At 37.2% G+C, this 23,035-nt stretch overlaps 1 protein-coding gene across 1 annotated transcript in view; it reads right to left on the minus strand.

Moving 5' to 3' along the window:
• LOC135073913 (kinesin-like protein KIF13B) overlaps nt 1–23,035 on the minus strand; it is a 196,967-nt gene that overhangs the window by 67,910 nt on the left and 106,022 nt on the right. Inside the window, exons 4-5 of the mRNA XM_063968167.1 lie at nt 3,855–3,982; nt 2,827–2,976 (exon numbers count right to left, since the gene is read on the minus strand). Of these exons, the coding sequence (XP_063824237.1) occupies nt 2,827–2,976; nt 3,855–3,982 (278 nt within the window). The remainder of the gene's footprint in view (nt 1–2,826; nt 2,977–3,854; nt 3,983–23,035) is intronic.

Below are 23,035 nucleotides of genomic sequence, written 5' to 3' on the forward strand. Positions count from 1 at the left end.
TACTATAACTGATAGTCAAGTCTCGTAAAAACGGACAGTCACTATTATAAATGGTTTTAATAACCTTAGTAATAAGAGGTTTGACTAAAATTGTATAGTTAACTAAGCTAATTGAAATGAAACGATATTGGAAATTAAATTCATTAGGTACAAGTATTTATTGAATATCGCCCAAATATCAATTTTCATATTGCGTTGTGGTTTACGCTAATTGTTTTGCGTGTAATTGTAATTATTGGAAAAAATTACCGAATATGAATGTAATTCGTTTTTAGAGCTTAACGCTTTTAAGTCGTCGTCGTCGTTTCAGCCAAATGACGTCCACTGCTGGACAAAGGCCTCCCCCAAGGTTTTCCATAATGAACGGTCCTGCGCTGCCCGCATCCAGGCTCTTCCCGCGACCTTTACCAGATCGTCGGTCCACCTAGTAGGAGGCCTGCCCGCGCTTTAAAGTATTTTAATGTATTTATCTACTTTAAAATATTTTAAAACTGTATTAAACAAGTATACAAATATTGCTCGTAAATGGTATACAATATTCCCACTGCACAAATCCTTAGAGGGTAGGAAATCCTTACAGCTCGGTACAACTGTATACATATCCGGAATGAATTGAACTTTGTTGAATACCCGGTGCACAATGACGGCCAAAAATTCTTATTCCGTAGTTTTAAGGTTCAGAATTCTCGAGGGATGTACAATTGTACAGTCAGCTCGGATTTCAGAGTAGCTTTAAATAGAAGAAGCAGAATATTGTTAACTGAAAATGATACGTCGTTTTGTTAAAAATTGACGTGCGTTTCGTGTTTAAAAAATGTAGAGCGCTGAAACTTTATAGGGGTCGAATGGCATCGTTTCTTTTATAGCGGAATTTTATTTTAGCTTTCATCATCATCGTTTCAGCCACAGGACGTCCACTGCTGACATAAGCCTCACCCAATGATTTCCGTGCGATGTGGAAGTCATATCAAGTCATTCAGCAGTGGACGTCCTATGGCTGAAATGATTCAGATGAATGATTTTCAGATTGACGGGTTGTTAGCGGCCCACATTCAGCGCCTTTCTGCTTGGTTGAGGTCGTTTGTCAACCGTGTGGGTTCCGTTGACAAACGACAGAGATTTCAGCATTAACTTGTGCAGTTGAACAACGTAGTTTCTCAAACTGACTATACAGAAAAGGAAATTAAATCCAGACAAGCAGAACAACGTAATGAGCGACAGCGAATCGCAATTAGGAGCTGAATTAGCGCTTGACCTCTTGTTTCTCGCTCTGCAAACTGAATCAAAAGAAAACTAGTTACGTTTAAGTTCAATTTCAGCAAGGTTTAACACGGCGAATGATATTATTATGGTGCTACTTTTGTGAGCTTTTCATTTCATTACATTCTTGTCTGTCATTATCCATACAAAAAGCACCGGTTATTGTTACGGTTAAAATAAGGTGATGCAACTCAGTTTAATGTGCTATTTTTTTTACAAAAACAAAAGAATGCCGGCTTTTCGTCTATGACCGAATGAACTCGTAGTATTGAATATTTCGTTTACGTAAATTCCGCAACATTTTTCAGTTTCAGCTATCAATCGCATCAATGGGGCTGTTCCCAACGCAGTTTTCGTATTTTCAGTTCTAAATCGTAGCTATCTGCATCTCTCTTTTAATAAAAATATTGGGAAAACATTTTCAATTTTCCATTTGGGTATATTAATAGACTCTCAGTTGTTTATCTTTAAAAGTAAACACGATTTTTCATTCATTCAGCCAATATTACTTTTGTGAATTTTTTTAAATGTTTGTATAATAATCTCACAACAGTTAACAACCTCTGAAATAGGTCGGTTCAACAAACGAGTGTACTTTTAGAAGTTTCATAAAAGACTTCATGTGTAGACGTTTTTGAGTAAGTAACAAGATTAGTTAGTGTGCACATTTTGTACGCTGAAGGTTGGAAAGGTTGGTCGTACTTGAGATTATAAATAACTAAGGCCCCGAGGAGTTGAGCACACGATGTAAAACCACGCGATTTTATAAGAGAAACAGAATACCTGAGAGCTAACGTTTCATACAGAAAGTTAACAATATGCACAGATAATTACGTTAATTAGGTTTGCTAGTTAGCAGTACGGGTTATTATTATTATTCTGTAGCTACCATAGAAGGTATAATTGTATCAGTTTTATCTTATGTATTTAAACGGATTAAAATTTTATTATCTGGGACGAGTAAAATGCAAATGGTAACACAGGCACTAAGTACCTACCACACTTCCTAACAATAAGACCGCCTACCCAGTTGTGCTGTTTTAATTTTTATAGTAGTTTTGTGTGATGTGCAATAAGAAGTATCTATGTCTTTTCTTTTTGCGTCAAGCAAAACAGTTCTTTCTTCAACTCTCTCTTTGACCGAGATACCTGTCTCTTTCTACCTGAAAGGCTGCGACAGCCGGTCGCGTCAACGTAGGAGCTCGCTTTCTTTGTCCCTTTCTAACTCACTAGCGATAAATAGAGCTTGATAACACCTGTCTCTTTCTAGCTCACCTGGAAAGACGCGACGGCGAGCTGCGACAGCCCGTCGACGTAGGGCCCGAACACGACGTGCTTGCTTCCTTCTTCAACCCTCACAATAATCTTCTATTTTTAAGCTTATAAATAGAGCTTGAAAACACCTGTCTCTTTCTAGCTCACCTGAAAAGACGCGACGGCGAGCTGCGACAGCCCGTCGACGTAGGGCCCAAGCACGACTTGCTCCCTTTCTTCTTCAACCCTCTCTATACTCTTATTCTTAATCTTAAAATAGAGCTTGATAGCACCTGCCTCTTTCTAGCTCACCTGAAAAGACGCGACGGCGAGCTGCGACAGCCCGTCGACGTAGGGCCCAAGCACGACGTGCTCGCGCACGCGCAGCGAGCGCCGCGACGTCTCCGGGTCCAATAGATCGTGCACGCGCTCGTTGTAGATCTCCATGTAGGATACCTCGACCTGCAGGCAATATGGTTTCTTAAGCAAAGAAAGATAAGGTTGGTATTTGACCAAAGGTGAAGTACACTTATTGAGTTGCTGTGGAACGATTCGAATGTTGTTACATGACTGAAAACTGAAGGTTTGAGCATGATTGACTGAAATTGAAGATGCATTCGTATTGTTACGGAGCGTGGCAGCGAACCTGTTAAAATACTATGAAGAACGTGAGCGAGTCTCTCAATGGAAAGAACATACGAGACGCGTACCTACACCAGACTCCCACGCGTTGTCATTTGATTTAAATATACCTTAGTTTTGATTTTAGTTTAAAAACAATGTAACTAGGAATGATTCACTCATTACAACGATTACTAGGCGTAAAAGCCTGACTATATAATCAGTGTGCATACCATGAGTTTACGTTAGGTGAGCTCGCTAGCGACTGCGTAAAAAAATGACATTAAATGTATGACATATTGTGCAGCGCCTCTAACGGCTACTTTCAAGAAATAAAATCTTCATAGATTTTTTGACGTACTCGCTAGCGAGCACACCTAACGTAAGCTAATGGTACTTATGCACAATCCAAAACATTAACGTCTAAATCTGATAGTTCAGTCAATAATAAAAGAAAACTTAATTCCCGGTAAATTGCCCTTACAAAGTTGGATGCGGGCAGCGCAGGAGCGATCTTTGTGGAAATCCTCGAGGGTGGCCACTATCCAGCAGTGGACGTTAAAAAGAAAACTCTGTCGGTGAACTTCAAGCACCATAAAGAACGGGACTATTCCTACCTCTCGTTCCGGGATCTACAGCTTGACCGCCAATAAAGACCCAACCAGTGAAGGTCAAGTTTGTATACCATAAAGAACCTTACCATAAATAAGCAATAATACCTTGTAAGTGAGGGCCGGTGGGTTCTGCTGGACTGCGATCCGTTCGAAGAGCGCGTCGCAAAGCCGCGGGATGATACCGCCCTCGTCGGCCCCGGGCGCGCCCATCATGGTGTACGATTTGCCTGAGCCTGCGGACAAAGAAAACAGGTTATAGAAAGAGAGAAAAGATATAATTTGGTGCAAAATAAAAAAACTTAAAATAAATTCATAAAATTAGGACGATGCTAAAATGGTATCCGCTTATATAAAAGATAAAAATGTTTGGAATGTTTAACTACCTAGCTCGCATCAATACTTATGACTATAATTTGCATATTTTAAAGACTGTAAACCCTTGAAAAGGAGGCTGACAATAGTGACTGAGTTTCTTGCGCTGCTTCTTCTCAGCACTGGCCCATTTATTGTCCCGAAGCAGTGGAAGGGTTAATATTGGGACGTGTAAAAGTGCTTTTTAAAAGCCTATTTGCAAAAATAAATGAGTTTTATGAGTTTTTTATGCTCAGTATGAGCCGTAACGCACAACGTATTTCTACTTCTTCTTCTATCGTTTGAGTTCCTAGTGAAAATTGATGTGGCAAGTGGTGGAGACAATTGAAGTTACAATTGTTACCTTGTTGTGAGGTTATTTGATAAACCATTGTTATCTGACATTTCTCCACTGCGTAGCATATTTCGAAAATGAATAAAATGTAATTAAGTGTTGCCAGTTTTTGTTTATTCCGAAGAAGTAAACGACCGTTCCTTGTTATGCTTTCCCGGGGGATGTCGGGAGTCAGCCGAGTGACGTCACGATCAATTAAGCCAATTGGATGTCTCGGTGAAGGACACGAGACCAATTTGCAATTAAAAATTTTCTAATTACGACAGTTGGCGCTAGCCATCAAAATAATTAATCCCGGTTCCTATGTGAAAAGTAGTATAGAACGTGAAAAACTGTATCAAAATAGCATCTATTCTATTACATACTTGTACTCAATATGATGCCATATGCCGATAGCTTGTTGTAGCGTGGTCTGTGCATGGCAATATCGGTTATGATAAGTAGGTAAATACAGAGTAGATTAAGCTTAAATTACACATAATTTCCGATCATAAATCTGCGTTTAAATATAGCCTGCGAGACTTGGTGCTTGCAAATGGTGAATCCTAGCCTAGGGTCTTAATTATCTTGGTCGGACTATGTTTTGAATATGAGTGAGAATCGGCATCTCTAGAAAATATGATTTATGTGCCTATAACCACAGAATAATAATAAGTACTACGTACAGAAGTTTTACTTCGCGAAGGTATTTAAAAAAATGTATGCTCAATGTCATTAACAATATGGTGTAATTTAGCCTGTCTCAAGAGTCAAGCACCATTTTGTTGACAAACGTCAGTGATCGGCACGGCGCCGAAGCTATAGGGCTGACTTCGGTAAAATGATGTGACGTGAGGTGCCAAACTGCGGAAAATGGCGGAGGAAATACATGATTTAGCATGTATTATCATGAATAATATTAACTACTTATTTACCTCTCAGTGTCTTGAGGCAACTTAAAAAAGTACATTCTGTGTTTTTATTATTATTTAGGCAGTTAAATACTGCACAGTATTTAGTACACCATTTTCTTTATTTTCTTCCATCATACACAAGAATACGCGTGCGTGAGTCAATGTTCGCTCGTATGTGAGGCCTTGTCGAATAGTATCCTGTAGGTGGGCCATCGTGCGTGTTTTGTTTTCGATGTAAACTCGCGGAGATGAACAGGCCTGCTATAACGCTATATTCCCCAGTTTAATAAATAAAGAGATGTACTAACTTAACCTTAGTTGACCCCAGTTTTAATGTAGTCTAGTTCTATCTCTAGGGTAACATTAGCTTTCTGAAAAGAAAACTCTGAATATAGTAAATGAAATTCTTTTTCAAGTTCTAGGTTCCCTGCAGCTTCGCCCACTTAGCTTTAAATCTGACACGTATTTTATTTTGAATTTGATATTTTTTTTATTTTTACGTGCTGAGTAATATAGAGACAGGTCATTCCGTACCTATTAATTACTTATTTGCTTTGAACTTTAATGGAGCTGGAGGTCAAGTCGAGTGTAAGTTTGCCCTGAAAACCTAGTTTCTTAGCAGACGTAGCTTAATTCCAGATTCACTTAAGCTCTACATAAGGACAACTTAAGTACGCAGAGCGAATTTAATAATCTAGTGATCGAAATAAGTTAATTTGCCCCTACATGATTGAAACCTTGTGTTGCAAGCGTTTTAGAATACATCACCAAAATATTTATTTTGAACAGTAACATACGAGTAGTCCGAATTTGTTAACATAAATAATGCCAAAGTGCAATTACAGTGGGTATAGGGGCTAGTGCCGAGCGTTGACACGACCATGCAAACATGAAAGGAGATTATTACAACAAATACAAAACAAAATCGCATCACTAAACATACAAAATAAAAGGTAAATCATAACTTAATAAGTAAGTTATTTATGAACAGAGCTGACAACGGCGCTTTCTTATCTTCTTATCTGTTAGTTCGCAGGCTGCGCGAAAGAGATAACCAATCAGAGTTCGCGAACAAGCTCAACTGATCACCAAGTTGCGAGTGAAATATTATATCGAAACTATGAATGAAATATGAAAATAAGTTAGCTTTTAAATGAAATAGATTACATTTATTTATCTTTCGGGTTGGTTGATAAAATGTACTACATTGAATTAGTTATGTATCCGATGGAATTGTGAACCTAAAAGTTGATTAATAATTTCGAAACTTATAATTAGTTGGTTTCGGAACAATTACTACCCAAATATACGGTAGAATATTTGAGATTTTAAACGCCAGTATCAGTATGAAGCTAACACAAAGCTGCACTAAGATTCGCCTAAAAATGACGTATTTACATCTAACGCCCGTATTCACAAACATTACTATGAGGTCTCACAGTGCAAGTGGACGCGCAGGGTGGTACACGAATCAATCACAGAGCTCTATTCAACGCTGTGCGTTCGATTTGCTGCTTCACTTAAGCAAGCATCGTTTGTAAATATGAGCGTTAGCCTAGTTGCTTGGCACGCTAAAGTAGTCAATTTTTGTTATAAATTAAATAACGTACAATAAATGGAAGTATGTAATAAATATTTAAAGCAAGTCAATGAATCAGTTGTTAGGAAGAGGATTATTCCATGAATAATGTTCTAATTATAAACTCGATAACGACTTAGCGCTCGTTTATATTTCAAAGGAGACTTTCATCAAAAATTCAAGCGTATTATTTCACAAAGTTGGTTTATTTATGGAGATTATCAAATTAGCAACTAAGCTTTATTTACCAAGGATTAGAAGTAATTTATTGAATACCTGCTTTATTAATAGAGCTGGAATCTCACGATTCAACATTCCTGGATTCGTTTTTCAGGTGGATTACACAGATTGTTATATTGTAGTCTTATGATGTTTTATATCTTATGATCCCACTCCATCAGTTTGACCGTCAGGCGCCATTTTGTAATAAAATCACAAAATAATAAAATAATAGTTGGATTGGATTTATAATATAATCCAAGAACCCAGCTTATGACATTGATTGTGTATCGACATTTTCTATTGTGAAAAGCTAGCTAAAGCTTTATTAAAGCTAGACTAAAGACACAAATCAGTCGAAGCATAAAAGCTTTTTATTGTTTCAACACAATGTAACAGACTAAAACGTATAACTCTATTATTATAAATCATTCTAGTTCAACCAAGAATAATGTTTGCGAACATCCCTCCTAAATCTCGAAGCTTAGCACTAAATATTTAACCCCTATTCAGCATTGAGTATAACGTAAACTATGACCTTTCGTCTTTCTAAGGTAAGTTAGGCTTTTTGTTTATTCTGTTATTGTAACGAGTATTTACATAATAAATAAGCCTGCTCGAAAGTTCATTATATTTTAGGTTACAAATAAGCAAAACAATAAATTCGAGTTAAAATTTAACTAACATTGAATCTTTAAGGCCCAGAACACACGGTGAAACGCAAATGCAACGAAACTGCAACTTCTAGTTACTTTTGAGTTGTTCATTTCAAACCGGTTTCAAACTGGTCGCGTCATGTGTGGTCTCTCAACGGAAGCTATGGCAGAAACTTAGATAAAACTCAAAAGTAACTAGAAGTTACAGTTTCGTTGCAATTGCGTTTCACCGTGTGTTCTGGGCCTAACAGATAATGAACTTGCTTATTTAAAACATAGCATCTTCACTCTATGCATCACCTAATCAGCAGATGTATAATAACTAGTATTGACCGGGATAATCTATAAAAAACAGGAAAAATAGTCAAAAATCCCCTTTAAGGAATTCTTCAAATAAGCTGACAGATGTTCTAGTATTTATGTAGTTGATAAGAAATACTTTAAATAGAATATAGTAATTATTACTATATTCTATTTAAAGTATTTCTTATTACTTACTCGTACATAGTAATTATTACAATATATCGATTCTTACCTGCAAAAAGAACTTATTTTGAAAGAAATTACGTGAAAACAACGCCACTACTCAATACCGCTAACTTTATCTCCAATAAGCCCAAGTTCAAAGAAGCAGCTAATAGAAAACGTCATGATACAGGGAACCTCGCTCGAGCCGCAAACCAGATCAATTAATACACCTAATGGAGTAAATAATATTGGAATTGGCTTTTAGAAATAGTAAGAGAAAAGATTTCGAGTTAGATAAAGGTTTATTAGGCTTTCTACGCAAGTAAAAGTTTTCTTAAAATGATGTGCGGGCTTGTCGTTGTAAAAAAATAATCTAAAGTTAGATTCTGATCTCAGATTTCAAAGATTCCCTTGTCTCAAAAGATCTTAGAGTTGTATGAATGAGAATCAAGATTTCTCCAGAAATCTATTCTAATAATGTCACCCGAGATAGGTGTAGAGTCGACCGCTCATTATACTTAAACAGTTTGGATACAAAATTTATCCTTTTACAAGTAGTAGGTACATAAGACGCCACAGTGTTTAAATTGTGTATCGAAGCCTGTACATTGAGATCTACGATTGAACGGAGTTGTCTCGAAAACATAATTCACTCGTGCGTAAGAGACCGTACTGTGTTGTATGGTGAATCAATATTTTCTCATATACCGCGCAAAATTTATTCGTATTGATGGGCACTCGCGTCCATAAATATGGCTTACATACCGAAATGGGTTTTCAGAAAATGTTCGCCTTAATATGTGACTCCAGAACGCGTTTCAATATACAGGGTGGAAACGATAAGTGATCTCACTCGATTATTTCTAAACTATACAAGATATCAAAAATTTAGTTACTGATCCTGAAAGTGCTTCATGAGCTCTATAAAACGGTATAAATAATAGGTTACAGAATAATCTGGATCTATTCGAAAATTCAATGTTTCCAGGTTTCCGATATCTTGGAAAGTTTAGAAATAATCGAGTGAGATCACTTATCGTTTTCACCCTGTATTTAAATGGAATTTCCCAGAGCATTTAGGTCAGATCTTACAACTAGATCGGGATTACTGGAGCCTCGTAGGCTAGGCGACAGAAAAATAAATTGACGGCCGCACAGCCGCCTAGGTGCTTAGGGTAAGCCGTGGAATCGGGTCAGTTTAGAGGGAAGCTCGTGGATTATGCAATCTTATTCGGCTTTAGAGTTAAATGTCGATTCCGTTAGACCAACATTTCACATAAGAATAATGTACAATTTGGATAAGTATAATTTCCGATAACTGTTTACTTTTAATCGAATGGACCAATGGCTTAAACTGATACTTAAGTGAGATGCATGAATAGATGCATTCATTTCGTAAAACTCTTCAAAAACTTTCGTGAATTTACGACTGTGAATTTCAGTTCAAATTCCACTGTAGCATGCGCTGTACTTAGCTTCACATTGTTGCCAAAATAACATTGATATTCTAACGTCACAGATAAATAGAGTTAAAATTACCATGACAGAAATCAATAGTTACCAAAACCATAAATTCCACATGCGTACTTACAAGCCATTTACTTTTGCAATCCCAAAAGACAAAACAAAACCCCGTGACCATCCCAAACTGCGCAAACATCCTTAACCATTCGGGCGATACAGATGCCTTCTATATTCCGAAAGATTCGGAAACAATAGCAAGAAACGGCGCGTGTCGGATTTATAGACGTATTATACGGAACTGGGCACCTGATGCCCGGAGACACGATGACAGCCGAAAAGATATTACGGAACTTACGCAACGCACAAACTTTGAATTACAGACGGGTTGAAAATCACACGACCTATAAAGCAATCAGACAAGTAAAACTTCTCTGAAGCCTTTTACTAGCAGTACGAAGTGGTCAAATAAAAGGGTTTGTGTATTAAAATGTTTACAATATACAGTCACGAATTGGCTGAGGTAAATGAACATAAGTAGTTTCTTTTGCATTGGACATACTTAAGTTGTAGGCATGCTACCTACATACATTATACAAATAAGGCCTTTTACGAAAAGTGTATGCTCAATAGAGAGAACGCCAAAAGTTGCGCCATTAAAGAATATGATTCCTGCATGTAGCCAAAAAAAATTCCTGCAATGAATCTCCTAAAACAACAGGCACTCTATCTAACAATTTGTCACATGAGTTATTTAAAATGTCCAATTTTCCAATCTGGCTGGAATATAGAGCTGTTTACATCAGCCGGATTTATTAGGTCGATTATAGCGTTGCTATGGCACCATGAATCATCCGGGGCTTACAACTTTTATGGCACTGCCGAAGACATAAGAAGTACCATTGATTTAATGAGCCTCTGATCATTGAGATAATAAACAAGAGTCATCCCCAGTAAAGTAACCATGGGCGTAGCCGAGCTAACCCTTCATCTAAATTGTGTCAAAAATCTTTTAACATGGGTCCAGGCCCCGCCTCAAACTATTTGATAAAGTAATAAGTTTTAGAATATTTTCCTCTTGTTCCTCCATTGAACAATATGAAATTAATGGTTTACCGAATCAATCAAGTATCAATCCTACGCTCCCCTCTCGTACTATATGACTGTATGTATAGTTTTATTAGCAACTAGCTTTCCGCCCGCGGCTTCGCCCGCGTGGAATTTTGTCTGTCACAGAAAAACAATATCGCGCGCGTATTTGCTCACCGTTTAGGTTTAGACCTACCCTGAACTACGACAAACATTTTAAAACCAAAATCAGCTCAATCGGCCCAGCCGTTCTCGAGTTTTCATCAGACTAACGAACATCAATTCATTTTTATTTATATATGTGAAACATTAATTTGCCCGGTAGTAACAGAGAAAAGGTTGGTAAGTAATTGCTTTTTTCTGAAGCAAAAGCACTTAAAAATCTCGTTACAATTTCAAAGTAAACAAGAACACTTGATGTTTATGAAATATTCGATTTCGCATTCCAATATCGAGTACCAGCACTCGAGTATACCGGATTCGGGTTCAGAATCGAGTACTCGAGTTTCAAAAGAATCGAGGAATCATTCGATTCAGGGAGATCGCTCGTAACTCTTGCGTAGAATCGCCGTAGGGACGTCTACTTTTATTGGAGCTGAAGATTCAGGCTCCGATTCAGTTTGAATTTATTGGGAATGCGGACTTTCCTGTAACTACCGAAATTATACGGTAACTGAAAAGCGGGAGTGCGCAAAAATTTTTTTGTCTTTGGCAAACTAAATTAAATCCAGGATTTTGGCAGCAATCTTTTTTATAAAAAATAAAACTTAATAAAAAGCTGCAATACATCAAGGCGATGCATACAATGATAAAGCATATATCCACCTGATGACAGTGCTTTATTGTAAAAATCAGTAGTTAAAAATTTGTATAAACAGAAGATATGTTACATCAAGGTAAACACGTACCTTATGTAAATTTATAATTGTAACAAAGGCGATTTTGAAGCAAAAGTGGGTGGGCTATCTCTACATATTTAGATATTTAGAAATCGATTACAATCTCATAGAGCATACTGAAATCGATTATGATGCGTTCCCAGCTGCATTCGGAAGTAAAAAAAAAACTATTGAAGTTGTGCGCGTGCTCATAATAACTGATTGCATCAAATTGTTATTGTGTACTTCGTTTTTTTGTTTTTGGTCGATCTAACCTTGCACTTTCCTAATTTGTCGGTTGCCAACAGTCAATATTAATTGGTGGAATAATTTTATTTGTGCATCTACATTTTAATTGTTTCGATAAGGCTTGTTTTAAATTAAATCTTGCTAATATTAATGAAGTCAATACAAATTGTAATCCTGTTTTATTACCTACTTATGTATAAAACCGAATTAGACACATTCATAAGCAATCCAATGAGCTGAACATAATATGAATGGTAAATTAATTTCTAATAATACAACAAATAAAGATCACAATATCTTTTTATTAAAAATATTACAATTTTTTTAATGATTTGATGATTCTTAATTGTATTCTCGTAACTATGTGTAACTATTTGACTGCAATGTCACCTGGCCCTAACCATATAGTCAGTATTCTGCAAAAATGGCTGTAATAAGCCCGATTAAAAATCCGTCCCAAGCTGTAGGAAGGCTTGATGCATCGCGGCCATCCGAGTGAAGGATGACCAGCTCTTGGCACGGCGCCAGACGGCTGACGAGTCAGCGGGCCGTCATCACGATTGGAAGGCCAGCCCACTTGAGTTTAAATCTAGATTGGAAAGTTAACTATGGTAAAATGAATCTGAACTTAAGTAGAATATCGACCTTATTCAGTCTTTAACAGCTGAGTAAGGCAGCTATAGAAATCAATTACGAATTGCGACGTTGAAAAAGTTTATGGTAAATTTCCGCCCGCGGCTTCGCCCGCGTGGAATTTTGTCTGTCACAGAAAAACTTTATCGCGCGCGTCCCTGTTTCAAAAACCGGGATAAAAACTATCCTATGTTCTTTCCCGGGACTCAAACTATCTCTATGCCAAATTTCATCAAAATCGGTTGCGAGGTTTAAGCGGGAAAGCGTAACAGACAGACAGACAGACAGACAGACAGACAGACAGACAGACAGACAGACAGACAGACAGAGTTACTTTCGCATTTATAATATTAGTTGGGATAACAAGAAGAATGTTCTTAATGAGCTCAACACTTGTTAATGTAATTTACAAAGTATTAAGTTTTGTTACATGAAACGTTCGCAAGCAAGACACTAAAAACCTTACATTTTTGCAGTGAAAATACTAACATAGATCAATCTTTTACCCCCAGTAACAAGACCTCTACTGATGAAACTAAAACACCATCATTAGATTAAAAACTGCACACATTTTCCATTTGTTTGGCGTCTCCATCTCGTGGCAACATTGTGACTTCCAATTCCTTAGATGGCTGTCACAAGACGCCATCCCATCTGCGACACCATACAATTTTATGTAACGCGATCCGACGCTTTCAAATTTATCACTATCGGTGAAAATATTCGTTTCCAGTGAAAATAAGGCGGATTGCAGACGTGGCAATTTTTATGGCGGAGGTTTGACAACTGGCAACACGCAAATGAATATTTATAGTTTATATCGTTCTTATGTATTTTAGTGGATTGCGAGATTGGCCTGTTAAAACAGTCTTCATTTTCCAAAGACGTCTAAATAATTATCTAATAAATTTTGTGCAACTATCCAGTAGCTTGCTTCATTTCTCCAGGGTCGTGTGCAAGTTTTCCTTCTCTTGTGCCCGTTTTCACCATCAATCCCTAATTTTTAAGTGACCCCTATGATAACACATAACAGCAATTTTGTTTTCATATGGGTTACTCAAAAGTTAGGGATTGATGGTGAAAATGGGCATTAGTCTCACATCCTTATTACATTTTGCTCGTAAGGCGGATAGGCTTAATTTGAATCAGAAATGTTGCAAATATTACGCAAAATGTTTGCGGGAAATTCTGTATTTATTAGCAGTACCTACAACCTTGTCTTATTAGGCGAACCTATTTTAGTATATAACAACAAGTTGTCGATTACTACGTTGTGCTGAAACAATTAATGACGTCAACGTAGCCCCTGAATCGAGTGACGTGATCGCCGTCACCGTTCGCCGCACCTGCGCTTGTGACAATTAACGGAACGCAAACATTTGATAGTTAAAACTTGGTCCCGGCTTTGCAGCCGGCCTAACTCTGAGCCTACAGCGTATTCTCAAAGACGTAGTTTAACGTTAAGCTTAGCCAAAGCTCCCGGAGCAAATGTGAGCTTAAATTCGCAGGTCAAAGTTAATTAAAGTTAAACAAACTTTAACTATGTGTAACGAACACGTTATGGCAATGTTTGCAGGTTTTACCGACTAGGTTTTCAAGGTATCTTGGACACGTTTGTGCATGTAAAGCTATTTTGATTTAATTGGATACCGCATTTCGACGTGAGAAGTCATTGGCTAAGTGCTGGCGTTAATATGTCTATCAAAGGCACTGGAAGATGTCTTTATGACACAGGATTAGAAAGAGATGCATTAATGTCAACAATGAAATACACGTACCTTTCATTGCTGAACATTTCAGAATGGCTGCTGGCAAAAATACCCGTCAGCGTTGACACTTCGACTCTTTTCTGTTGCGTTCCATTTCAGCTTATTTACAATTGGCATCTTAATATTATTTCACTGAGCTGTAGCTGTAACAGCAACAATTTGCCTTTAAAAGAACACTCCGGGGTAATTTATCCAGATTTGCCTCAATATTTCTAGCTCTCTCGCTCAAATCATTGCCTTGAGCCGCACCCCGCTCGCGGCACATAGCTGGCACCTGCAGTTTTAGGTCACGCGGCCGGCTTTGTTCTTGCCATCACCGTTCCATTACGTAACGCAGCGTCTCCGCTGTCAGCTCTTCCTAATGAACATTCCGATCCTTTGTAATTAACCATCGCACATATGCTGCTTTGTTCCGCTTTGTTACTTTGGCAACTATGCAGTTTTAACCTATGGTCTCTGGTTAGATTCCATTTACCAACTGCTTTTGTTCCGTTTTGTTCCTATGTAGCACACGAAAAACAAGAGTATTTTGAGGGAAATGAACCATTAAATGCTTTAAAACCAAATTACCTACCGAGAAACGGAAAAAATAAGAAAAAAATTGTACGCGGAAAGCCCGTTGATTCCTCATTTCAGATAACATAATTCAAGTTCAATGTCAAGCTCCAGCGGCCTCTGCAAATTGCAAAATAATAAACCTTATACGGACCAACCGACTGACAAAATTAATACGGCGTGAATAACGAGACATTCAGTCAAAGAATTGAAAAAGGCGGACGCAGCGGGCGGAAAATTAAATCGGGCTCATAACGTTTAGAAAAGACTGCGGGCGTAATTGAAACAGACGCAGAAAACTCTTGCTTATCAGCCCTTTTCTAGATAATTTGACATCATTTTATAAAGAGCTGCCTTAGCCTTCTACAGAGTTTTTGAAGGTACAGCTTGGTAAGCATTAAATATACTGATGGCATATTCTCTTGTCTTGTCGGTCAACAGGGCGTTGACCATCGATGCTTATCAACAAGTTAGTTATACTATAAAATAGGTCACGAACTATGTATAAGTCCACAAAACTGAACATTACATATACTTTATGTGTCACACACATCATCTATGTGTAAACACAAAAATAATCCGTCAACCAGAGTGTGTACGACTGTACGTGTAGCTACATAACAGACCTACTGTATTCGTCGACATTGCTCGTAGTCATTAGAGCTTGCGTAGCTACGCCGTAGCACCACGTAGTACTTCGTAGTAACGCTACGGAGCTTCGTAAGGTCGTAGCAAAGCTGAAATCTTTATGCCCGTTTTCACCATCAATTCCTAATTTTAAAGTGACCCCTAAGGTAACACATAACAGGAATTTTGTTGCCATAGGGGTCACTTAAAAATTAGGGATTGATGGTGAAAACGGGCATTAGTCATTTAAACAGCTGTAGCAGACGAATATTTCTGTCATTTTTAAAAATATGGATATTGATAGCACCATTATAAAAACCTGTAAAACTTTACAAAGTTTTAAGACATCATTCCTCAGGACAAAAATGTTCTGTTTAGTTTTCAGGAATTGCAATGACAATGTTGATACTTGCTGGTGAAGAATCATTATCGAAAATACTCGGTAATTTCCAATTCAAATTATTGTTTCCTTAAGCTTTTGACTTAGGGATTATTTTACTCTATTATGGATAGAATTCTGTACAATAAATCCGAAATTGGAATTCACTCGGTTCCGCCAGGTCAGCGCGGTTAAGCCGATCCGATTCCCTTGGAACTCGTCAACTTTATACATTTGCATACCCACGCCCACTCAAAGTGGCACGAGCAACTAGCCAACTGCTGCAACTATGGTGTTGGTGGATTGTAACCTCAGGAGACTCAGTTTTCTCTTGTTTCGTAGCTCCGAAATTAGAGGATTGTTTTGGGCGCTGCGTTGAGGTAGAATTAGCTTGTTTATTTCTGAATTTCAGTGAAAATTATACGTTAAGTAAGTAATCGAATAGGCAAAATTTAAATATCTGCATACCTATAACGTAAAAATATTCAACATAATGAAATGAAAAGAATAAAGAGTTCATGTTTTTCCATACCCACGCCCACTCAATGTGGCACAACCAACTAGCCAACTGCAACAACTATGGTGTTGGATTGTAACCCCGGGAGACTCTAGTTTCGTAGCTCCAAAATTAGAGGATTAAATTTTCAAGTAGTATACGAATATTTAAAAATATTTCTTGAAGTAAAAATTCTATCAATAGCAAAATACATAATTTCAATGTGAAACTTTCAAAGAAAATTCAATTTCAAATTTTAGAATAATCAAATATATCTGGTAAAGTTATACGACTGTTCTTAGTCTGGAAGAATGACAGTGATAGATTTGATATACCCATTTGGAAAGTTGTTTTGAAACAATGTTCGGCTGAGCGTACCTCGGAGATGTTATAAAGCCGGGTTCAGACGGGTGTAAGGTGTAATGTAAGATTACGTTTAATTTAGCGTCAACAGTGTGCACGACACACGAACTCAAAGCGAATTGTGTACGCAAATCTAAAGCCTGGTCCGTGAGCACGTAGAATTTTGTCCAATGACCCCAAGCTACCCATCCTCATTGCTCGCGCATAATTATATTGCTGTCGCGACTGTGCGAAAGGCGCCCGCAGTGAGTATGCGAGCGCGACAGCAACATAATTACACAACAAGACAAGGATGGGTAGCTTGGGGTCATTGGACAAAATTCTACGTGCTCACGGACCAGGCTTTATTTCAACAGCTGCGAGCGCCTTTGTATTCACGCAAAAAACCGACAGCCGATGGATAAGCCCGAGCGCCGGCAGGAGCGTTACATGTAGATGTAATGCTGTAGGGATGTTATGGATATGAAGTTTCGGTTATGGATACGGTTACGGATATTAGAATAATTATTACGGATATCTATAACATCAGTGTAATGCTGGTAGTGCTGTCCACACGTAGAATTCGTGTTACATTACACGGTGGATTACATTACAAATTACACCCGTCTGGACCCTCCTTTACATCTACATGCGAATGTGCTGAATACATAATATCCAATAAGTTTTATTGAAATAAATCTCTTATAAGGCTCTCATATATTACATGCTTTGAGACGCAGGTTCTAGGATATTTTCGCGTAAGATAAATATAGCGCGTGCCCAATTTCTGAGAAGACGTACGAAAAATGTGTTGGTGGAAATTATTTAGTTTTGATTTAATATATTTTAATACGGTAAGTAAGTAGGTACAGTCGACTACACCTAAAACACATTGCTCATATTACAACACTTTGTTTAGCTAGATGTGTTTTATAGTCTGAACAACAAGAGAAATGTTATCTGCACAAATAGAACTTCTATAAGAGTCCACCGATCGATCACCAACCTTGAATAACAACATTCATTTTAAATTAATAACTTAAAATGTAAACACACATTAAGTTGTTTTATTTATTTGGATCTTGTGTTTTTTAATAGAGTTACTTTGGTACCTACATTGCGTATTGTACAAGGTGATTGTGTAATTTTGTCAGGGAATACTGAAAAGTAAATGCCAACACGTACAAGAAAAAATATAAAATGACGAGCAGGAATCATAGCTCCGAGCCATTTCGGCTCCATTTGCGTCATATCAAGGGGAGGATCGACGTAAAAATTTTGCGTCGCCGCATGCATATGTCAAAGGGATATATCCAGTTTTATGGCCACATGAACATGCCATCAAGTTGCGTTGCTGTCTCGGCTGCTGAACAAAATCAGCTGTCTCGGCTGCTGAACAAAATCAATGATGATGTGCGACTTTGTTAAAAATGAGAGCTTAATGAGAATGTTTTGTTCTTATGTGGCAGAAAGTCAGCCATGGCTATCGCAAAACCCCCGAAAGGAGCAAATGGTCTCTCAAATAAGGACCATGTCTAATTTTAAGAGGACCAATTATGCAGTTCTATTTTAAACACAAACCCAGTCTACAAGGTTTAATACTCGTATGTAAGCTTGCAAGTCTTTTATAAATAATTGTTTCTATTTTAATCACATTCTTTACTCAATAACGAGTAAAAAAGTACATAGAGGAAAAGTTTGCAAGACAACCATAATCAACCACGGAAGCAACGCGGTGTGTTTCCTAGAAACATCCAATAAAAGTATTTTCAGCACCTAATGTGAGCGCATTAGATGCCTGAGCCGTAAATTCGCTCCTAAGTGGATTTACCCGTTGTTTTGCTCCTAATGTTTCTTTCCTCCATTATGTTCGTGTTTTATAAGTACTACCATTTAGCAAGAACTAGCGCGAAATCTAATAAACTTGCTTCAAGAGAATAATGTAAAATAAATCGATTTTTTATGTTTATGTAAAAACTATCACCATTTTGGTGCAGCAGGCATTACAATAATAATCCGTGCCGAATGACAAGATACATGCTAATAAAATAAATCCTTAAAGGAAACAAAACTACATACTTTTGGACACAACCTACCTATTTCTAAAATTATCTTCCAATTTCATTCAGTAACATTTTTACCTTTACTATCAATCACAACTGAAATATCATGTTAAAATCAATACAATATCTTAAAACATCAATATCCCTTAAACCAACGGGTACAAATTAGACAAGTTTCCTATAAGCACGCGGCTGCGAATCCTGGAAAATTGCCAACCCCATCATTTTAAAGCACCGGTTCCTGAATAAACTGAATAGTCCAGCAGCACGCCATTGGTGGGCAGTACATAAATATGTATTTACTTACATGGGCGCATATAAAAGGACTACGCAGTGAAGTTGGCATTGACTTTTGACTCGTACTGTACAGAACCCGTTTCGGTCCGTACTAGGGTGTATGTAGTGGAGAGGAATTTAAGAGTAGATTGAATAGTCGGCATTCGTAATTAAGCTTTGAACTTAATTAACATCATCATAGTAAAGAAAATATGCTTCAGAAATTTCGAAAATATTTTTTGCTGCAAAATTAGACAATTAGTATTACAACTAGGATGTTTCAGTAATTTTACCTTGACGTGCCGTCGCATTTACAAACTATACATTAATTAAGCTCTATTGCAATTTATAAGGCATCGATTGAAGTTCTATAATGATGGAATTAATTTTTTGGCAAATCAAAACGACTTATAACGTTGTGAGCACCACTGGCGAAAATGATCACTGTGTCCAAAAGTAGTAGCTCCGAATAGCTGAGGTCTCAGGAAGCAATGTTTGTGAATCAGACATTATGCATGGCACCCATCCAAGTTGCATGGGGGCCGTCGTAAAAGTATTTTGACCCGCACCAACGATGTGCGATCCGTTTTATCCTCCGTATTCAGAACTGTATTCCGAAGTTTTATCCTCAAGTCTACGGCAGCCATTCTGCTGTGTTTGAACTTTTTTATAAGCGCCATTTGTTTTATATTACGATATAACTCACTGCCACTAACTCCTCTGGAAAACACATCGCGATAACATCCGGGCGACAGCCGAGCGAAGTCTTACGACTATGCAAAAAAGCACCGCAGTATACGCAAATACTTGGCTACGAAAATCACGACAGCGCGAATCTTCGGGTTATCGCGATATGTGTGGCCAAGGGATAAGCGGAATATAAAGCTACTTTAAGTACCTACTTCGTCGAACTATCATAAACAGTTTTACATTAAAATAGTAAACAAATCAATGTGAAAAGGTTTATTTACCCCCTAGATTGCTTTTCCAACATTACGTAGAAATTTTCTAGATTTTCCATTCAAATATTATAAGACCCGATTGAATATTGAACAAAGGTCTAGAGCCAGACAGGCGGGCGATCCAGTAAAATCAATCTCCCATCTCCTAAGAAACATCTGGGAATGACCTCGTCAATCAAAAGACGCTAAGTAAAATATTGACAGGGCCTCTTCTGGGAAATTCAGTTTTCAGACCTTTATTTGAACCTACAAATCAATTTTCTAGCAATCTAGCCCTTATTCAAGCTTAATCTAGAATACCCTTTTATATTTAAAATTGCCAACTTGTACTTAGTACGTATCTAATTTTTTAGAAGTTGTTTGAATTGAAACTTACTGTTGAACTTGTTTTTTATAATTTGAATAAACATTCAAAAGATCAGCATAAAAGGCTTCACCTTTTTAAGGCCCATTCAAATATTTGTTTAGGCGCTTCTTTTTAAACTCGAGGACTAAATACACATTAATTATTACGGCAGTTGAACAAACAGGCCGTTTCTTATTGTTTAATTACCAGGGCATAATTAACAATCTTTTTTAATGGTCCACAAGATCACTTTCAAAATTATTTTTTCGTCATAAATATTTTTCCAGAAACGTCTCCGGTTTCGTTTAAGAAAACCGAATTACCGATTACGCAGTGTTTCAAAAACGTGTATAAATAAGACAGTGATATCTGGTAATTGTATTACACACAACTATTTTTACTGGTAAACGTTTACTGAATGATACACATATTGTGTCAATCTCACGATAGATCATAAATCCATCCAGTCACATCGACAAACGATAAAAACTATTGTTAAACAGAACACAATGACACATTACATGAGATAGCACATTATTATAACCATAAAACAGCGAACGAGCAAGAATGGCTCTATAACCGATGCAGATGCACTGGGCCGGGACTAGTGTTGTGTAACAACAAACAAATGGAAACATCGATTGTTATCTTACAACGACATCAGTATGCACATACGCCAGCATTTCGGCATCTTATTCGATCTAGTGTACTGTAACAACAATTGAACACTCTTTATGATAACATGTGTATCTCAATTGAATTTACGAATATGATGATTTTAATAAGGATAAAAATTAAAAACAATGGTGATTCAATTTTAAAACTACAATCAAAAACATAATGAACTTTCAAAAAAGTAAAAATCTGATCGTATTATCATTGTTGATTTCAATTCTTTCCTTTATTTAAAAACCTGGAGCGGCAACAACTGATAACTCTTTATTTGAGATTCGATTAACGAATATTATTTTTAGTATCGATAAAATCATCACAAAACATCACTGACTTGGGCTAAGCACAATAAATACGCGTCGTTATTGTCAGTTTGTATCGATTGTTACACTCAAAGCACAACTCATTATGAGCAATTCATTACAGCTGTAATGAATTGCCCTTTGACCTTTTACTGACTGGGTTCAAACGACGAGTGGATAAAATCATCGTCATTGTAGGACCTAAGTACCATCGTGTAAATTCGTGTAAGATAAAAGACAAAAATTGTATTTTTTTTTTACTTTTTTCGAGAACCGATTTGATCAATTATGTACTGTGGCGGGCACACTTAGCCAAATAAGTTTGGTTTATCAAGTTCATAAAGGTCTGAAACCAGACTTTTATTTGATAGATAGTATAATATAATATTCAATCATGAATTTTCCGACCACACTAAAATAACCTAATAAAATTTAGATTAAAAAGAAAAAGCTTACAAAAGCTCAAGAGAGCAAGCTCTCATCAAAGTTCTTTTAACTAAAAGGATAGTAGCCAAGCGTGTAATTACAACTCGTAGATGCACCTCACAGACATTGTTATAATGAAGACTGTTAAATTAATTTTAGTCTACTAAGATGATGTTCATAAAATCAAAACAACTTGAATGTCTAGATACTATCTCTAGGTTTAATAAGGCCGCACTGAACTTGACTGAAGTAAATAGCAAGCTGTTGAAATAGCTTTGTTTGCAAACTGTTACTCTTTCCTTCAGAATATTATTCTCAAGAGTACCAATTTGCTGGCTTCAAAAGATTATTGTTGGAGAAAAAGTCATATTGACCGCGAAAGAGCTCGAGGGAAGAAACTGGAGGGTAATTTTAGTTCTCACAATTTAATGACTAATTAACTTTTTCATTCACAAAATTCGATGTATGCATTTCATCAACAAGTAGTCTTCCTTTTAATGACATGCGAAGCTAGACTACGAGTACATTAAAGAGGGATTTGTCGTACAGTTAGTAGTAGAGACTACTTACTTATTAGCTTTAAACTAAGTTATATCTTTGAAACGCATTGAACTGACCCTTTGGACATACAACTATATCGGTTAATAGTACAGCCTGCCAAACCAAGCTAAACACGACCATTTTAGGAATAGGTGACATTTTGCAGTAAAACTGTTCTGGCACAGTCAGCGTCAAATTTCAAAATCAAAATTATCTTTATTTGTTTAGACTAATTAAATTAGTACTTGCAAATCGTCAAATGCTCTTAAGGAGCCTATACATACATGTCTCATTCTTTTTTTGCACTACCAGCGATTTGCCCTACCAATTGTTCGTGGCACCCAAAGTAGCCAAAAAGGATAATTGGAATAAGGTTGTGTTGTCAACTTTTTGGTCACTTTGGGTGTCACGAAGTAGGTAAGTATACAAGTTTAGTTAGAGCTTTTGTCAGATTTACTATTATTTATTCATAGAATTGTGTATTTTGTAGACTGTTCTACTCCCAAACCCGGTAGCGTGTGGCGGCATATAAACGTCATTTGCCCCTTTACCACGCGCCGTCACCCCGGAGCGGTGTTAATCAACGCTCCGCTGCCCCGTTTGTTTGTTGTAGGACGTGTGATTGCTTTGAGGACGGGCAGATTGAACGTATAAAACGTTACGAATATACAACTTTATAGTTGGAGCAGCTTTTTGTCAG

The sequence above is a fragment of the Ostrinia nubilalis genome, chromosome 1 (genome assembly GCF_963855985.1).
Source record: "Ostrinia nubilalis chromosome 1, ilOstNubi1.1, whole genome shotgun sequence".
Taxonomy (NCBI): domain Eukaryota; kingdom Metazoa; phylum Arthropoda; class Insecta; order Lepidoptera; family Crambidae; genus Ostrinia; species Ostrinia nubilalis.